This window comes from Hyla sarda, chromosome 7 (genome assembly GCF_029499605.1).
Source record: "Hyla sarda isolate aHylSar1 chromosome 7, aHylSar1.hap1, whole genome shotgun sequence".
Taxonomy (NCBI): Eukaryota; Metazoa; Chordata; class Amphibia; order Anura; family Hylidae; genus Hyla; species Hyla sarda.
Window position 1 is genome coordinate 104,568,462 of NC_079195.1, and position 17,219 is coordinate 104,585,680.

A 17,219-nucleotide genomic window follows, 5' to 3' on the forward strand; every position below is an offset into this window, starting at 1 on the left:
GGTCTGAGATCGAGCAGACTAGGGCAGAAGATCGCCGATAATACTGATTAGTGCTATGCTCTATGCATAGCACTGAACAGTATTAGCAAGCAAATGATTGCTATAGATAAGTGTAAAAAAAAAATCCCCTCCCCAATAAAAGTAAAAATTGTCAATTTTTCCCATTTTACCCCCAAAAAGCATAAAAACATTTTTTTTTATAAACATATTTGGTATCGCCGCGTGTGTAAATGTCCGAACTATCAAAATATAATGTTATCGATCCCATACGGTGAACGGCGTAAACATAAAAAATAAAAAAAAGCCAAAAATTATGCTTTTTTGTCACATTTTATTCCCCCAATAATTTATATATATAAGATTATATAAAAGTTTTATATATGCAAATATGGTATTGATAAAAAGAACAGATGATGGCGAAAGAAATGAGCCCCCCATACCACCCTATAATACGGAAAAATGAAAAAGTTATAGGTGGTCAAAATAGGGTGATTTTAGATTACTGATTTTGCACAAAAAGTTTTAGATTTTTTTTAAGCGGTACAAAAATATAAAAGTATCTAGCCATGGGTATCATTTTAATTGTATTGAGCCACAGAATAAAGAGCACATGTAATTTTTACCGTAAATTGTACAGTGTGAAAACGAAACCCTCCAAAATGTGCCAAATTTTGGTTTTCATTAAAATGTCCTCCATAAAAAAATTTTTTGGGGGGATTTGCCGTACATTTTATGGTAAAATGAGAGGCTTAATTACAAAGTACAATTGGTCACACAAAAAACAAGCCCTTATATGGGTGTGTAGATGGAAATATGAAAGAGTTATGGATTTTAGAAGGTGAGGATGAAAAATCGAAAATTCTAAAATAAAATTGGCCTGGTTCTTAAAGGGGTATTCCAGGAAAAAACTTTTTTATATATATATATCAACTGGCTCCAGAAAGTTAAACAGATTTGAAAATTACTTCTATTAAAAAATCTTAATCCTTTCAGTACTTATGAGCTTCTGAAGTTAAGGTGGTTCTTTTCTGTCTAAATCCTCTCTGATGACACCTGTCTCGGGAAACGCCCAGTTTAGAAGAGGTTTGCTATGGGGATTTGCTTCTTAACTTGGCGTTTCCCGAGACAGGTGTCATCAGAGAGGATTTAGACAGAAAAGAACAACCTTAACTTCAGAAGCTCATAAGTACTGAAAGGATTAAGGTTTTTTAATAGAAGTCATTTTCAAATCTGTTTAACTTTCTGGAGCCAGTTGATATATAAAAAATGTTTTTTCGCTGTAATACCCCTTTGAGGTGAAAATGAGCTTGGTCCTTAAGGGGTTAAGGAGGTAACATCTTCCCTTATAATTACGGTAGTACAATTTCTATCATCAAAATAAATAAATAAATTATTCAGTTATAATTAATACTAATAAATTGCATAATTCTACAAAAAAAAGTTTGTGAATTTTGCAGATTTACTTTGTTATAAAAACTAAATATAAAAATAAATAAATGTATACATAAAATGATTTATATGTTATGGGATATATTTGCATCAATATGACATTGAGACAAACATCAGTCATATATGGATTACTGCACCAGAGAATAAGTTATAGGATAAACCTGTCATGTACAAGTTATAGGCAGTCTTGTAACACAGCTGTGTTTTACAGGGAAGAATCAGCTGTTCTGGACATTTACTTGTGCAGTCAGCACCGCTGCGTCCACGCTCTATTCCAACAGTGCTCTCTCACAGGTATTTTCTCTCTGTTTTCCAGTAGTTATTTGTCTTTGTCAAAGTAAGCAATATTCTTCTTGTTTTCTGATATAAACACCTGCTATGGATTATATGTACTATTGGAGCCAGCTCATATGAGGCTGGGTTTATACACAATATTTTGGTTAGTCTTTTTTAACCTCTAGAGGACATGCAACATACATGTACGTTCATGCGCCCTGGTACTCAGTGCACAGTGACGTACTTATACGTTGCGCGGTTCCCCTATTATTCCCCCAGCTGATCCCATTGATTTCTTCCATTAACCCTTAAGTTGCTGTGATCAATAATGTTCATGGCCTTTAAAGTATTGCAGGGGTGTACGGACACATCAGACCACCCGTGGGGCTATTGCGGGGGTCCAATGTGTTAAAATGGCCAGCGAAGCTCCACTCACCTGCTTTGGCTGACTGCTGTTCTCTTCTTCTCTGATTTGCCTTCTAGCAGACCAGAGGAGTAGACTGCAGATAATACTTATCAGTGCTTCTGATCAGTCTCCTGTGGAGACTAGCTACCGTAAGTGTGAAAGAAAGTAAAAAATAAGTTTTAATAAAAGTGAACAAGCCCTTCCCCAAATAAAAGATTACATTTCCCATGTTACCAAACAAAATGTAAAATGTAAATAAAAAAATAAAAAAATCCACATATTTGGGTAAATGTTCGAACTATTAATATGTAATGTAAATGGTCCTTTGGGTTAACAGCAAAAACTGTTTTGTTTTTAGTCCAAAATTGCTGCTTTAAGTCACAAAAAAAGTCCCAGATTTTTTTTTGTTAAAGTGATCAAAAAGTCACATGTATGCAAATGTGTTACTTATAAATACAGATCATGGCGCAAAAAATAGCCCTCATACAGCCCCATATTCCAAAAAATGGGGAAGTTATAGGGAGTCAGAGTAGGGTAATTTTAAACATACAAATTTTGTTTAAAAATATACAATTTTTTTTTAAAAGCAGTACAATAATAGAAAATGTGTAAAGATGGGTATCATTTTCCCCACATTCATTCATTCATTCATATCGATGCCCCCACATAAAAAAATGTTTTTATCTGGGCCATAAATTTTGTGATAAATTGAAAAGTGCCATTACAAAGTACAATTGGCAGTGCAAAAATAAGCCCTCATATGGGTTTGAAGATGTAAAAATAAAAAGTTGTGCCTCTTAGAAGCCAAGGAGGCAAAAACAAAAGTGCCAAAATGGGCTGTGTCCTTAAGGCAGTGATTCCCAACCGGGGTTCCCCGGTGTTCCGTTGAGAACTGTCAGGGGTTCCGTGGGCTCCAGCAGGTAATTAAAAAATTTTATTTTGTAAATCACGGCAGCACAGAGGGGAAGGGAAGCCTGTGTGTGCATTGCATGTACGTGCGCACTCGCATACAGCGTCTTCCACCCCCCTGCGGCGCCGTGAGTGAGTCACAGGCACGCAGCCCGGGAAGGGCATAAATGCAGGGGATGGTGCGCCAGCCACCGGACTAGGTTCCCGCAGCCCCCTCCCTCCCCGGACTATGTTCCCGCCGGCCCCCCAGACTATGTTCCCGCCGGCCCTCCTGATTATCTTCTCAGCTCGCCTGATTCTTCTATGCCCACCGATTCTTCCTGGCCCCCCCACAGAAGGATGGCTCAGCTCATCTTAATTAAGGTAATGCACCCTCTCCCCTCTGTCACGCCTGTTCACCCCCTTTGTCACCCCCTCTGTTACCCACTTTCCTGGCATCCATGTCCACCTTGTCCGCCCCTCACCCATGTTCACCACCCCTCTGACTACCCCCCCTATCACCAATGTCCAACCCCCACTATTTACCCCTCTGTCCCTTTGTCACCCCTGTCCACCCATCTGTTACCACTTTGTCACTCCTGCCCACCCCTCTTTCACCCCCCACGCCCCCAGTCACCCATGTACACTCTTCTACACCCCTCTGTCACCCATGCACACACCTCTGTCACCCATTTACACCCCAACACCCCTTGTCACCCATGTACACCCCCAACACCTCTCGTCACCCATGTACACCCCTAACAACCCTCCTCATCCATGTACACCCTTCTGTCACCTATGTACACTCCTCTACACCCCCAACACCCTTCTGTTACCCATGTACACCCCTCTGTTAACCATGTACACCCCTCGGTCACCCATGTACACCCCTTAGTCACCCATGTACACCCCTTGGTCACCCATGTACACCCCTCGGTCACTCATTTACACTCCCCTACACCCCCAACACCCCTGTCACCCATGTACACCCCTCTGTCACCCATGTACAGTCCTCTACACCCCCAAAACCCATCTGTCACCCATGTACACCCATCTGTCACCCATGTACACCCATCTGTCACCCATGTACACCCCCCTGTCACCCATGTACACCCATCTTTCACCCATGTACACCCCTCTACACCCTTTTGTTACCCATGTACACTCTTTACACACCTGTCACCCATGTACACCTTTCTGCACCCCTCTGTTACCCCTTTACACCTATACGCCCCTGTATTCCTCCTCACTTGTAAAAGGGGAATCTGGAGGCTGATGCTTGAAAAGTGCAGAGCTTAATAGGTTTATTTTCCAGGTTTAACGGAGAAGTATTGTGGCTGGAAGAAATCGACATGATGGCCCGGACCAAATGGAGAAGAGAAGGGAACGACGCAGATTTTAGAAGACGTCATTTGTGAGTTGCTGTATAAAGCAGCACTGTAATCTACATATCCACAGATAAATACATATAGTGCATTGCGCCCATTTCCCTTTTTATTTTTTTCCTGCTCGTCAACTTCGGTAGGGATTCCCCTCGAAAAAAAAAATTCTTACGAGGGGTTCCCTGAGCTGAAAAAGTTTGGGAAACACTGCCTTAAGAGGTTAACCTAAACCAGGACAGGGTCCAAAACACAGAAAGAGGTGCAAATGTTTCTATTATAACTTTCATTGGATCGGTTCCACTTCTGGTTTTGGCTAAAAATTCTGACAAAATACTGTCCAAAATACTATGTGTGAACTCAGCCTTTATCCTACTATCAACTCAACTAAAACAAATATATAATTTATTAGGATACACACTAATAGCCGGTTATTGTAGGGCCTTATAATAACATAAATGGTAATAGACCAGCACATTGTTTTGAATTTGTGTGTTATAAGATTGGAACCTTCCTTACATTTGTTAATACAAAGACACGCAATTTTTAATTGATTCTTCTGGAGCTAAAATAATTTTCACTTTGCAGAGTGAGACCTCGTGTGCCAGAAGTGGAGAATGAATCAGTACAGGAGAGGTTCTTCCGGCCGTACTTCCTCCAAGCTCCTGGAGACATGATAGCACATGAAGGGCGCTTATGCAGGCTGGACTCTAAGGTACATTATAGGAATGAAAATGAAATATTACATCACAGTGTTTATCTAATGTGTGCTCAGATCTTGTAGTCATGTGTCACTTTACTCATTCTGTCTCCTTTTGTGTTAACCTACACACAGTATAAAGTAACACATAACTACAGAATCAGACGTCACACAATTTGTCGTTGTAACCATGTAAACACCTATGAGCTGTATACACAATAATATTAACCCGTTAACGACGCTGGACGTAAATGTACGTCCTGGTGAGCTGGTACTTAACGCACCAGGACGTACATTTATGTCCTATGCATAACCGCGAGCATCGGAGCGATTTTTTTCAGTAGAATTATGCTCTACAAGCTTCAGTTATAATTTTCAGTTGCCCTTGGGCTAGTTGGTGGATACTAGCTCCTATGATGTTTTACATGCACTGCACAGGAGATCCTGCTTTCCTATAGTTCTATAACACATCATCAAAAGCAAAAGCAGTGTGGACATTATAGAGCAGTAATTAGCAGTGTAAGCTGTGAATCCATCACAGGGGTAAGATATAATATGCGCTACAAGCTGCAGCTCTGTCTCTGTGTCTATCTATCTACTTTTGAATCTCGCCAGCCTCACCCCCCCCCCCCCCTTCACTCTTTATAGACTTCTATTGGCAGTTGTAATCTAATACTTCAATGATCTGATCATTCTCAAGAAAGACTTCTGGGCATTGTCAGATCCAAAAACTTTTTATATGTTGTTGCTAATGAAAATTAAAGACCTTTAGTAATATAGTCGTTTAATTTTTTTTAAAAATATTTCATAAAGAAAATGGCTCCTAAAAATCCCACCACTAGGGGTACCCATACCTGCTGGGACACTAACCAGGCCCGCAGCAGCATCAGGGTTGTCCATAAGTCATGAACAAGAGATGACTCATGGACAAGGCTGCATGAGCAGAAACACCAATCACCTCCCACCACCACATGGGAGGGACACACCCCCTTCCCCTGAGAGGATTTCTAACACTGTGAGCTAATGAAAAGAGGTATTTTTATAATAAATATAGGTGACAGAAGCATAAAAATTAGATGTACATGGATTAGGTACCGAGGAACATATACGTTTTTATCTTTTTGTGGGATCTGATAGGTGTGCTTTAACCAGTTTTAGCAGACTGATTAATGGGTTTAGGAGAAAGAGGTAGTAGGAAAGTAGCCTGGCAAATGGAGAAAGAGGCATTTTTCTCTGATGAGATGCAGTACAAAGTTTCTTACGTTGTCTTATGCTATTGTTTAATGCAGTTTGTTGAAAGTGTACTGCCTATTTAAATGTTAGAATCTGAGGAACATTTTATTCTTATATTTTCATGTGGCGTGTTCAAACAGGTCAGTGGTCTACCCACACCAGATATTATGTGGCTTCTCAATGGAATACCAGTTAACCCAGATCTCACTCACAAAATGCTGGTCAGAGAGAATGGAGTCCACTCACTTCTTATTGATCCCCTTTCACAAGCTGATGCCGGGACCTACACTTGTATTGCTACAAATAAAACAGGACAAAATTCATTCAGCCTGGAGCTTACTGTGATGGGTAGGTTTCAATGTGAAATTTAATATTTCATATTTATTATAATAACATGGATGCTTGTAATGAATTCACAGACACATGTTTGAAGCAAAAGGCATATTTGGAATATATTGTATACATTCTGTACATATTTTCTACCTGCTATTGATTTGTGTTATTTAATGTATGTATATATATATATCTAGCAAAGGAAGTAAAGAAGGCACCTATATTTCTGGAGAAGTTGCAGAACTGTGGTGTTCCAGAAGGTCACCCAGTCAGGTTGGAAAGTCGAGTTATTGGAATGCCTCCTCCAGTTTTCTACTGGAAGAAAGACAATGAATCCATTCCAGCCCACAAGCCAAGAATAAGGTGCTGTGCCTTATCTGCCGCCAGACATAGTTTGCCGTATTCACTGTGCTTCTGATTCTGAAGTGATGTACTAACTGTGTTGCTGCTGACACCCTGTACTAACAGAAACATTCCTGATATTAAATTGCCTTGAGCTGCGCTGGGAACAACTCAATAAACTGCATCTTTGACTATGAGTTATCATAGAATGGATTATCATTGAATGCATCAATGATTTATACTAGTCAGCCTGCTTGCAGAACATCAATCCAAGTTGCTGGGATTCAGCTGCTGGAGATTTGAAGACAGATTAGAGAATGCTTGCTGCCTGCAATATGCGGTAATGATATTAATTGTTAAAATAATTATGGAACTGGGGATGAAAATAGTTATATTTCCACTAAAGCTTTCCATACATATTAGGTAAATGTGGCCAACTTTACCAATATTTTGAAGGGTTTTGCTAATGAATATGTTCAAGTATTTCAAGGTCACTAAAAGCTTATGTGCTAAAAAGTTTATAGGTCATTTTGGATTTTTTTGTCTGTAGTGAAATGTGTATGGAGCTATTAGCTGATGATCTGGGTGCATCTAGTGTTTTTGGTGCCTGAGATGAAAATTTTATGGAATGCTACCCCTATTCCTTCACATACACACACACACACACACACACTTACACACAGATTGCCAATGAATCTTAAAACTGAGGAAGGGGGTGCAGCCCCCAAATGCATTATTGCTTTTATAGCTTTTACTGTGTAATATTTAATAAACCTACTGATGCTGGAGATTAATCTGGAGTCCTTGGAGAAACAGGACTTTGTCATGCAAACAACTGGGACTAGGCTCTTCCTGATGATCCACGAAAGTGAGGAAATGCATAGTCATTACTATTTGCACTTTACTGTTGAAAAAGCACTTAATATATACTACCATATTTACCTATTGAAGCAACTTTACATAATGTTTATCCTCACATTCTAGGCCATTCAGACAAGGGAGAGGTAACTGAGGTACTGGGGTTACCCTTATTAGGACAAGTGCCCCAGCTATGTACCAAACAGTTAGGGCTTGCCTCAGATCAAGGGATAGTGTTAGGGGGGAAACACATTTATTTGGGCATAAATTGCTCTTCCCTATGGGGCAGTTACAGGTGTTTAAGGTGAAAGGAGGTACATAAACTTCCATACCAGCAACCATTGGTAAGAAGCTCTTTGCAACAAAATTATATTGGTTGCTTTCATATTTAGGTTTTGTTTATGTCTAGTGGCAACTGATCTATTGGGGTCATTTTTTTATTATTATCACATTTATTAAAAGTTATGTTTAACTATCTCTGCACAATATTTCTATACCCCAGTTTTAAGCAACTTGTAACTGATAAATATAGGTAGGACATATGATAATGCAGAAGTTCTGTTATTGGTTTCTTATCTGCATGTAAGCTATATTTTTGGGCCTTGGAGAAAATGTTATGCCTCTTCAGCTCTGCTGCAGTTTTGTTTGAATCACAGCACTCTACTATTTGTTGCCAAAAGTGAGACATTTTATTGGTTATCTACATCCTTTAGAGGCTTAATCACACCAAAACAAAGGAGGGAATGTGCACCCAAGGTACACACAAAAAATGTAAAGTCCTGTGGCAATAAACACAAAGCAATAGAACCAATAAAAGGAAAAACCAACAAACGGACTATGTAAGATTAAATATCATACTTTATTAGTTTATAAGTTAAACAACATTTAAATCTGCAATGAGACATGGACAAAAATGGTGGTGGGGACCAGGGAGGTAGGGAGGACAAAAGGAAAAAGTAGATTGATAATCCAAGACTGTGGTAAAAGATTTTTTTACACCCAGAAACATATGTCACAAGTAAGACAAACTGCATCAAGCTGTCATAAAAGTCATGACAATAGTAAAGCAGAAAACTGGTACAAGTGTCAGAAATAATAATAGACACACCAGGTGGTTGTAGTACAGAGGAAGCTGGAAAACAGTGCCGACTACCTCATACAAAAAGACATCCGCAGGGTGAAAGACAGAATGCAACAGTCCCCCCCACACACCATTTTTGTCCATGTCTCGTTGTAGATTCAAATGTTGTTTAACTTATAAACTAATAAAGTATGATATTTAATCTTACATAGTCCGTTTGGTGGTTTATCCTTTAGAGGCTGGACTAAAGCCCAGCTCTAATGCTGGAATGCCACTCATGTACCCAGCCGTCTGCTTTCAACCCTTTAAGAAAGGTAACCCTAAAGGTCTGCCAGGAAAGTGTTTTATCCACCACCTTAAAGGGGTACTCCAGTGGAAAACTATTATTATAATTTTTTTCTTTTCAAATTAACTGGTTCCAGAAAGTTAAACAGATTTGAAAATTACTTCTATTAAAAAAAATCTTAACCCTTCAAGTACTGATTAGCTGCTGTATGCACCAGAGGAAGTTGAGTTGTTCTTTTCAGTCTGACCACAGTGCTCTCTGCTGCCACCTCTGTCCATGCCAGAAACTGTCCAGAGTAGAAGCAAATCCCCAAAGCAAACATCTCCTGCTCTGGACAGTTCCTGACATGGACAGAGGTGTCAGCAGAGAGCACGGTGGTCAGACTAAAAAGAACAACTCAACTTCCTGTGGAGCATACAGCAGCTGATAAGTACTGGAAGGGTTAAGATTTTTTAATAGAAGTAATGAACAAATCTGTTTAACTTTCTGGCACCAGTTGATATAAAAAATAGTTTTCCATCCAAGTACCCCTTTAAAGGAGTTATTAGCTAATAAAAACATATTGCCTATCCAGCTATTTTTAAGTGCCACAGACCCCTGTCACTAAGTGCAGGGAAAATGCATGATTTAAAAGAGATAAACCATTTTAATACACTTTTATACAGTCTTTTTCATTTGGAACATTAAATTTAAACAGATCACAACAGTTCCGGACTTTAAATTGGCGCTGTCCATACAAAAAACACACTTTAATGCTGTTATCTACCATGTGAAAAATGTACACACTGATTGCAAGTAAACATTAAGGAGGCCGCCTGCTGCAACCTCTTTAATATTTACTGTACTTGCATCACCTTACTAGTAGCATTGTTGCAAGGAACTGCAGCATTCTCCTATTCAAATCAACAGGACAATTCTGCAGTCCCTATAACTGCTGCTACTAAAAGTGTGGCGATGCAAGGACAAGCACACATAAGCAATGAAGAGCCACCACCTATAAACAGCTGATCGTAATGGCGCTAGAAATTAAACCCCTACTGATCTAACATTGATGGTCTATCTTGAGGATAGGCCATGAAGTTTCAAAGACTGGAAACCCACTTTTAAATGAGGTTTCACTTACACCCCTTTAAATATATATAGCATATACACAAAGAAATACACAGATATGGAGTATACATGATATGCACACACACATAATAAATGCAGACATACAATAAAATATTGACTCCAAAACAAATTCTCCCAAAAATAGACCCCAGGCCTGACCCCTAAAACAAGTATAGATTCCTGATTAAAATAATTACAGACCCCCCTGATAAACACAGATCCTTGAAACCTTCAGATTACACACCAGGTCCCAATACTACATCACCCAGCTTACCCAGACAGCCAAAGGCCCAATACCACACACAGAACCATAACTTCAAAATCAATACAGCTCTCGGAAAAACTATAGACTCCAGATTAGGCCCCAGAATTTCTAGAAACCCAATGCCAGACCTCAAAACAGAGACCCCAGAACAAACCCCCTAAACTAATACAAACCCCAGACTAGAAATAGGAAATAAATACATATCTCAGATTAAACCCTATAATAAATTCAGCCCCTAGACTAGACCCCAAAATAACTACAGACCCCAGACCAGAATAACTAAAGACTGCAGAATTAAAGCCAAAAAAATACTAAACCACAATGCACAATAATCCCCAAAGATATTTATGTGTGCAGGATGTGTTCCATTGGTCATTTAGTCCCAGAGGAGGGGATTCTAAATTTTACAGTATATAATAACATTCTAGAGAACTTAGGACTTTTAACTTGGTTGTAACAGTTTGGGATAAACTTTCCAGCATGACAAAACCACATCCATAAAAAATCAGGTTTGCTGAGTTCTGTGCTAAAGATTGGTTTGCAAAGACCCCATAACTCCTTTTTCTGGTGTGTGAAGTCAGAATAGACTACATGTTTAAATAGTTAATGTAGTAATCTGTTTTGTGTACATTGCTTTCAGTATGCATCAGGACACCACTGGATATGTGTGCCTCCTAATCCAGCCGGCCAAGAAAGAGGATGCTGGATGGTATACGTTGTCAGCAAAGAATGAAGCTGGAATTGTGTCATGTACAGCTAGACTTGACATATATGGTAGGTTTATATGCAATCACCAAAGCAAGAAAGAAATTACAGAATTACTTTATTTTCTTACATTTCAGCATGGTGTAGTGTTTGTTTTTTGTTTTTCTTTAAATATGGCAAAAACCAAAACATTACAGTGAACCGTCTTTTCTGCTGTCTTGCCCACTCATTCAAGTTATACCAAATCATTGAATATGTAATGCGCAGGCTCTACTTTACCTTGTATAACATACACTGTCACTTTATTATATACATACATCTGATTGGTAATGCAAATATCTAATCAGAGAATCATGTGACAGAAATTGAATCTATACAGGCATGTTGAGCTCCTGGAATTACTACACACAGCAAGAAGTATACAAAAATATATATAAAAAATATTCTGAATAGTTGTGTGCTACAATTGTATGCATCCGATAGCAAGGGGCTGTCTCTAAAGACATTGACAGCATGTTGCTAGCATATGTAATTAACCCTTATGGAACTGGCTCCTTTGGGCCTTAGGCTAAGTCTCCACTTGTTTTTTCTTTTTTTGCAAAACGCAAAGAAAAACGCCAATTCTGCTGCATGGCGTTTTTTTGGTCAAAAAACGCTGCGGCCAGATGTTAGCTGTAAATCAATGAGAAATCGCAAATTTCGAATTCCACTTGCCGTTTTTTTGACTTTGGCGTTTTTTTATGCTTTTTGCATTTTTGCACTTTTTCTGTGTTTTTTTCCGCTCTTCGGCGTTTTGAAAAATCCGCTGTAGTTCCCTCAAACCGGCGTTTTTTGTCAAAATCGTGGCGTTTTGCTCCAATAGAAGTCTATGGGAGTGAGAAAACGCCAAGAAAATCGCATGTGGATTTTAACTTTGGCATTTTTGCAGGCGGTTTTTAATCTTTTTTGGACTTTAGAGATCCAAAAAAGTGATGTAGATAGCTGTTTTTAATAAAATTTCGTAAGGTACCATTAAAAAGTTTTTTTTCAAAAATATACAGTAGTGAAGAAAAAAATTGTATCTAACAAAATGTATATTATTGAGAAAAAAAAAACTATTACTTTTTAAACAGGGATCAATTTCTGTGTGCGGGGAAATAAAAATGTAGCCGACAATTATAAAAATGTATTGTGTGTGTGTTTTTAACTTTTATGCTTTATTTGTTAATTTTTTTTAGTTAGTACTACTACTCCCAGCATGGAACACACTGTTCCATGATGGGAGTAGTAGTACCTGTACTAATAGACAGATCGCCGCTGCGATCCTCTTGTATAATGTATAGATGCGGCGGCCGCTCTTCTATGGTCCCCTGCACTGACGTATATTTACACTTATTCATATTTCCCACAGAGCTGTGATTGGCCAGATGGTTCCAACCAATCACAGCTTTCTGTGAGAAATAGGAATATGTGTATATATACGTCAGTGCAGGGGACCATAGAAGAGCGTCCGCTGCATCTATACATTATACAAGAGGATCGCAGCGGCTGTCAGAAGTGATACCCGCTGTGATCTTTCCATAACTGCAGGTAATACTACTCCCAACATGGAGTACACTCTGCCTCATGCTGGGAGCTGTAGTACCTGCATTAATAGACAGATCGCAGCGGGTGTCAGAAGTTACACTTGCTGCGATCTGTCTATTAATACAGGTACTACAGCTCCCAGCATGGAGCAGAGTGTACTCCATGTTGGGAGTAGTAGTGCCTGCTTAAGGACACATCACAGTGGATGTCACTACTGACACCCTCTGTGATCGTCCTGTCTATAGCAGAGATGGAGTGACTGTACACATCGCTCACATCCCTGCTCTGCACTATACTCCGGGCCGGCCACTCACTCATTCATCTTTTCCTCATAGCTGTGATTGGCTGAAACCATCCAGCCAATCACAGCTCTGGGTGGGAAATATGAATTTTTGTTGACATCAGTGGCCGGAGTATAGTGCAGAGAGGCGAGCGATGTATAGACCCGCTCGCTTCTCTGCTTTATTGTGGACGATCGCATCGGGTGTCAGGACTGACACCCTGGGCGATATGTCTATAGTACAGGTACTATCAATCCCAGCATGGAACAGTCTGTTCCATGCTGGGAGTAGTAGTACTACATAAAAAATGTTAAAAATTTATAAAAAAAAAAGTGAAACACACACTTTATTAAAAAATAATAAAAATTGGATTATAAAAATATATACATTGCGTTTAATAAAAAAAATTTCCATCACTGCTGCATCCCTTTTTTTTTTGGTACCCAAGAAATTTTGGGAACCAAAAAAAAAAAACGCCAAGGTTCAATTTCCACACAAATGAAAAAAACGCTGGAAAAAATGCCAAAAAAAGGCAAGAAAAAACGCATGATGACGTCACTCGCACTGGTGATTTTTCAGGATTTTTTTTAAACCCTAAAAACGCAGTGCAAAAAACCAAGTGGAGACTTAGCCTTAAAGGAAATCTGTCATCAGTTTCACCTGCACTAACCTGTCGGAACAGACAGGTAGTGCAGGTGACACTGATGACAATCATACGTACCTGATCCCATTCTGTGCTCTGGTACTTCCTCAATCTTCCTACGTATCTTCCTTTCCGGAGCTGACTTGGAGCATGGACGGAGCTTCCTGACCTCACCGCTGCTGTTTCTCTGCTGGTTCTCGCTGCTAGAAAACAGCAGCAGTTATGTCAGAAAGCTCCACCCATGCTTCAAGTCAGCCCCAGAACAGAATATACGGCAGGAGATTGTGGGAGAACCAGAGCACGGAACGGGATCAGGTAGGTATGGTTGTCATCAGTGTCACCTGCACTACCTGTCTGTACTGATGACAGTGTTTTGTTTTGTTCTTTTGTAGTTTTTGTCACATTTTTCTTGTTTTCCCCTATCAATGTAGCTGTATCAATGCTTGTTTTTTGCAGAATAAGTAGTAGCTTTTTTTATGTCACCAGCTTGGGGTACAGAGCTCAATAATTTGTTTTCATTAACTCTTTCTGGGGGGAGATTGGAAACAAACAGTGATTGTGTCATCATGTTTCTTTACATTCTAATAACCAAATACCAAATGTATCTACTTGTTTACATTGTGCTTATTTTGCAAAATAAAATCACTTATTCTTAGAACAACATGTTCAGAAATCACATATTTAGAGAGCTATAAATGACACTTCAAATTTAGCTCTATGGGTCTCCCATTTCTCTTGGTCATCTTTAAGACGTCTGGACACCTTGATTGGAGTCACCTGTGGAAAATTCAGTTGATTGGACAGGATTTGGAAAGACATACCCCTGTCTATATAGGATCTTACAGAGCAAAACCCAAGCCATGAAGAGGAAATAACTGTCTGTTAAGCTCAGAGGCAGGCTTGTGTGGAGGTACAGATCTTTATACTGCATAGAAAGTTACGAAGAACATAGTGGCCTCAGAATTTTTAAATGCAAGTAGTGGCGGCCCACCAATCTGGGCTTGAGTGGAAAGAAAGAAGCTTCTCCTTAATAAGAAACATGAAGGCCCACCTGGAATTTAAAATAAAAATGGATCTAAAGGACTCTCAGAATGTGAGATACAAGATCTGGTCTAACGAAATCAAGATTTAAGTACAGAGATATTATTAGAAAAAAACTAAACTAGAATGCTCTTGACCTCAGACTAGGCCAAAGATTAACCTACAAAACAAGACATTGACCCTTAGCATGCAGCCAAGACCACGCAGGAGTAATTTAGGAATAACACTGTGAATGTCTTTGAGTGGTCCAGTCAGAGTCCTGACTTCTCCTCCAACAGTCCTCATCTATCCTGGCAGAGCTTGAGAGGATCTTCAGAGAAGAATGGCAAACAATTCCAATATCCAGATGTGCAAATCTTGTGGCATCATCCCCAAGAAGAATGGAGGCCATAATTGCTTCCAAAAAAGCTTCAACTAAGTCTGAATACTTTTGTCAATGCAATATTTTAGTTTTTCCTTTTTCAATATATTGGCAAAGATTTCTAATAATCTGTTTTCGCTTCGTCATTATAGGGTGCAGAATGATTGGGGGAAACTTGTTGTGTCAGAAATCTAAAGGCCTTTTGATTGCATTTTACTTTGGAGGCCCATGGTTAGAAATTGACTATAGGGGTCACAGTGGTCAGACTTAAAGGGGTACTTCCCTGGAATTTTTTTTTTTTAAATCAACTGGTGCCAGAATATTAAAGGGATCTGTAAAGTTAAAGGGATCTATTTAAAAATCTTAATCCTTCCAGTACTTATCAGCTTCTCTATTGCTCCACCAAATGTGCTTATTTTTGAATTTCTTTTCTGTCTGACCACAGTGCTCTCTGCTGACACCTCTGTCCATTTTAGGAACTGTCCAGAGCCGGATAGGTTTGCTATGGGGATTTGCTCCTACTCTGGACAGTTCCTAAAATGGACAGAGGTGTCAGCAGAGAACACTGTGTTCAGACAGAAAGGAAATTCAAAAAGAAAAGAACTTCCTATGGCACATACAGCAGCTGATAAGTACAGGAAGGGTTGAGATTTTTAAATGGAAGTAATTTACAAATCTGTTTAACTTTCTGGCACCAGTTGATTAAAAAAAAAAATGCTTTCTAGTGGAGTACCCCTTTAAACCAATTGGAAATGGTTGGCATATCCTAGCAAAATGCCATCAATGTCTTTACTGAGACATCCTCTTTAACACCTGAAGTGAATTAGGATACAGAAAAAGCACACCACTATCAATTCCACAGTAAGTTGTTGTTAGCCAACATGATGTACCTATTCACTAAGTATACCTAACATTTTAAATCTATCTGCCATGTAGTTTATGACAGTCAACTACCACATGAAGTGTGGGCATCAGTGTTTATTCCATATTTAGATATTTATAGTATTATATCAGATTTAGATGGTAACATTTACTTATTTCTTTTAGCTCAGTGGCACCAGCAAATCCCTCAGCCAATTAAAAAGATTCGTCCTGCTTCTTCTCGCTACTCAACATTCTCTTCTCCAAGCCTGGATATTCTCAACTCTTACCCGGAAACACCACTGAGTTTCTTGTCACAACCCCGTCAAGTGGTGGAAAGTGAGGAGCTGTGAATTCAACTGGCTACAGTAAAAATAAAACTGTGAAGAAATTAAAGCCGGAAAGTTTACAAATAATTTTTCATTTTTTTAAATAATCTATTTAGTTTTTTGCCCATGTCAAATAGATACAATGTGGAAAGCATTTAAACTTTTTATTAAAGAAAGGGACAGGTAGGCACCATAGCCCAGACAAATAATGAAAAGGGTTTAAAACATATGTGCCATTTGTGTAACTTGTGCATACCATTAATACACACAGATTTGGGTAGCTGTGTCACTATCAGTGTGATCAGTTTGAATTTTAGGACCCTAATTATTTATGTCCTTAGATAGTATAAAAATCAATAGATGTTCTAATAATATTAAAACATGTATCATTTGTATTTACCGGATTCACTGTTATGTAGTGAGACTGACACTGTAGATGCTTTAAGTTATTTGTGCCACATCCCTGTGTTTAAATCCTTTACAGCTTGTCTATATTGAAAATAAACAGCTTATTATGGAATAAAGTGGCAACAATGTGCATATATTAAGACTCTTCATGATCATTTGGTTTCTTTCCAATAATCATTCCGTTCCGCATTAATATTTTACATCTGTTACTATTTGCAGCTATACAGCTGCAGTACTGTCAATGTAAAGACTGCAAAGGCAGGACTGTTTTTGTGCATCACTTGACACCTCATTTCAGAGAAGCCCAAAGTCTTATCTGCAATTTGCTGTCTATTGCCTGGTGTTGGAGTCTGTGTCTAGCAGCACAAAGGCCAGGATGGAGTACAGGAAGTTGGGAAGAGGCTTAAAGGAGAACTAC

The 17,219-nt window shown here is 39.0% G+C and overlaps 1 protein-coding gene across 14 annotated transcripts in view; it reads left to right on the top strand.

Annotated features, from left to right (window-relative positions):
- MYPN (myopalladin) overlaps positions 1-16,926 on the top strand; it is a 346,898-nt gene extending 329,972 nt beyond the window's left edge. For 11 of the 14 annotated variants that reach the window (XM_056530264.1, XM_056530261.1, XM_056530265.1 and 8 more), the window contains 6 exons: positions 1,661-1,743; positions 4,987-5,113; positions 6,472-6,679; positions 6,862-7,027; positions 11,247-11,380; positions 16,251-16,926. In XM_056530264.1, the coding sequence (XP_056386239.1) occupies positions 1,661-1,743; positions 4,987-5,113; positions 6,472-6,679; positions 6,862-7,027; positions 11,247-11,380; positions 16,251-16,417 (885 nt within the window). In that variant the 3' untranslated portion in view covers positions 16,418-16,926. Of the gene's footprint in view, positions 1-1,660; positions 1,744-4,986; positions 5,114-6,471; positions 6,680-6,861; positions 7,347-11,246; positions 11,381-16,250 lie in introns of those variants that run through there. The other 3 variants (XR_008846301.1, XR_008846300.1, XM_056530271.1) reach the window with 3 other exon arrangements.
- The last annotated feature ends 293 nt before the right edge of the window (positions 16,927-17,219 follow it).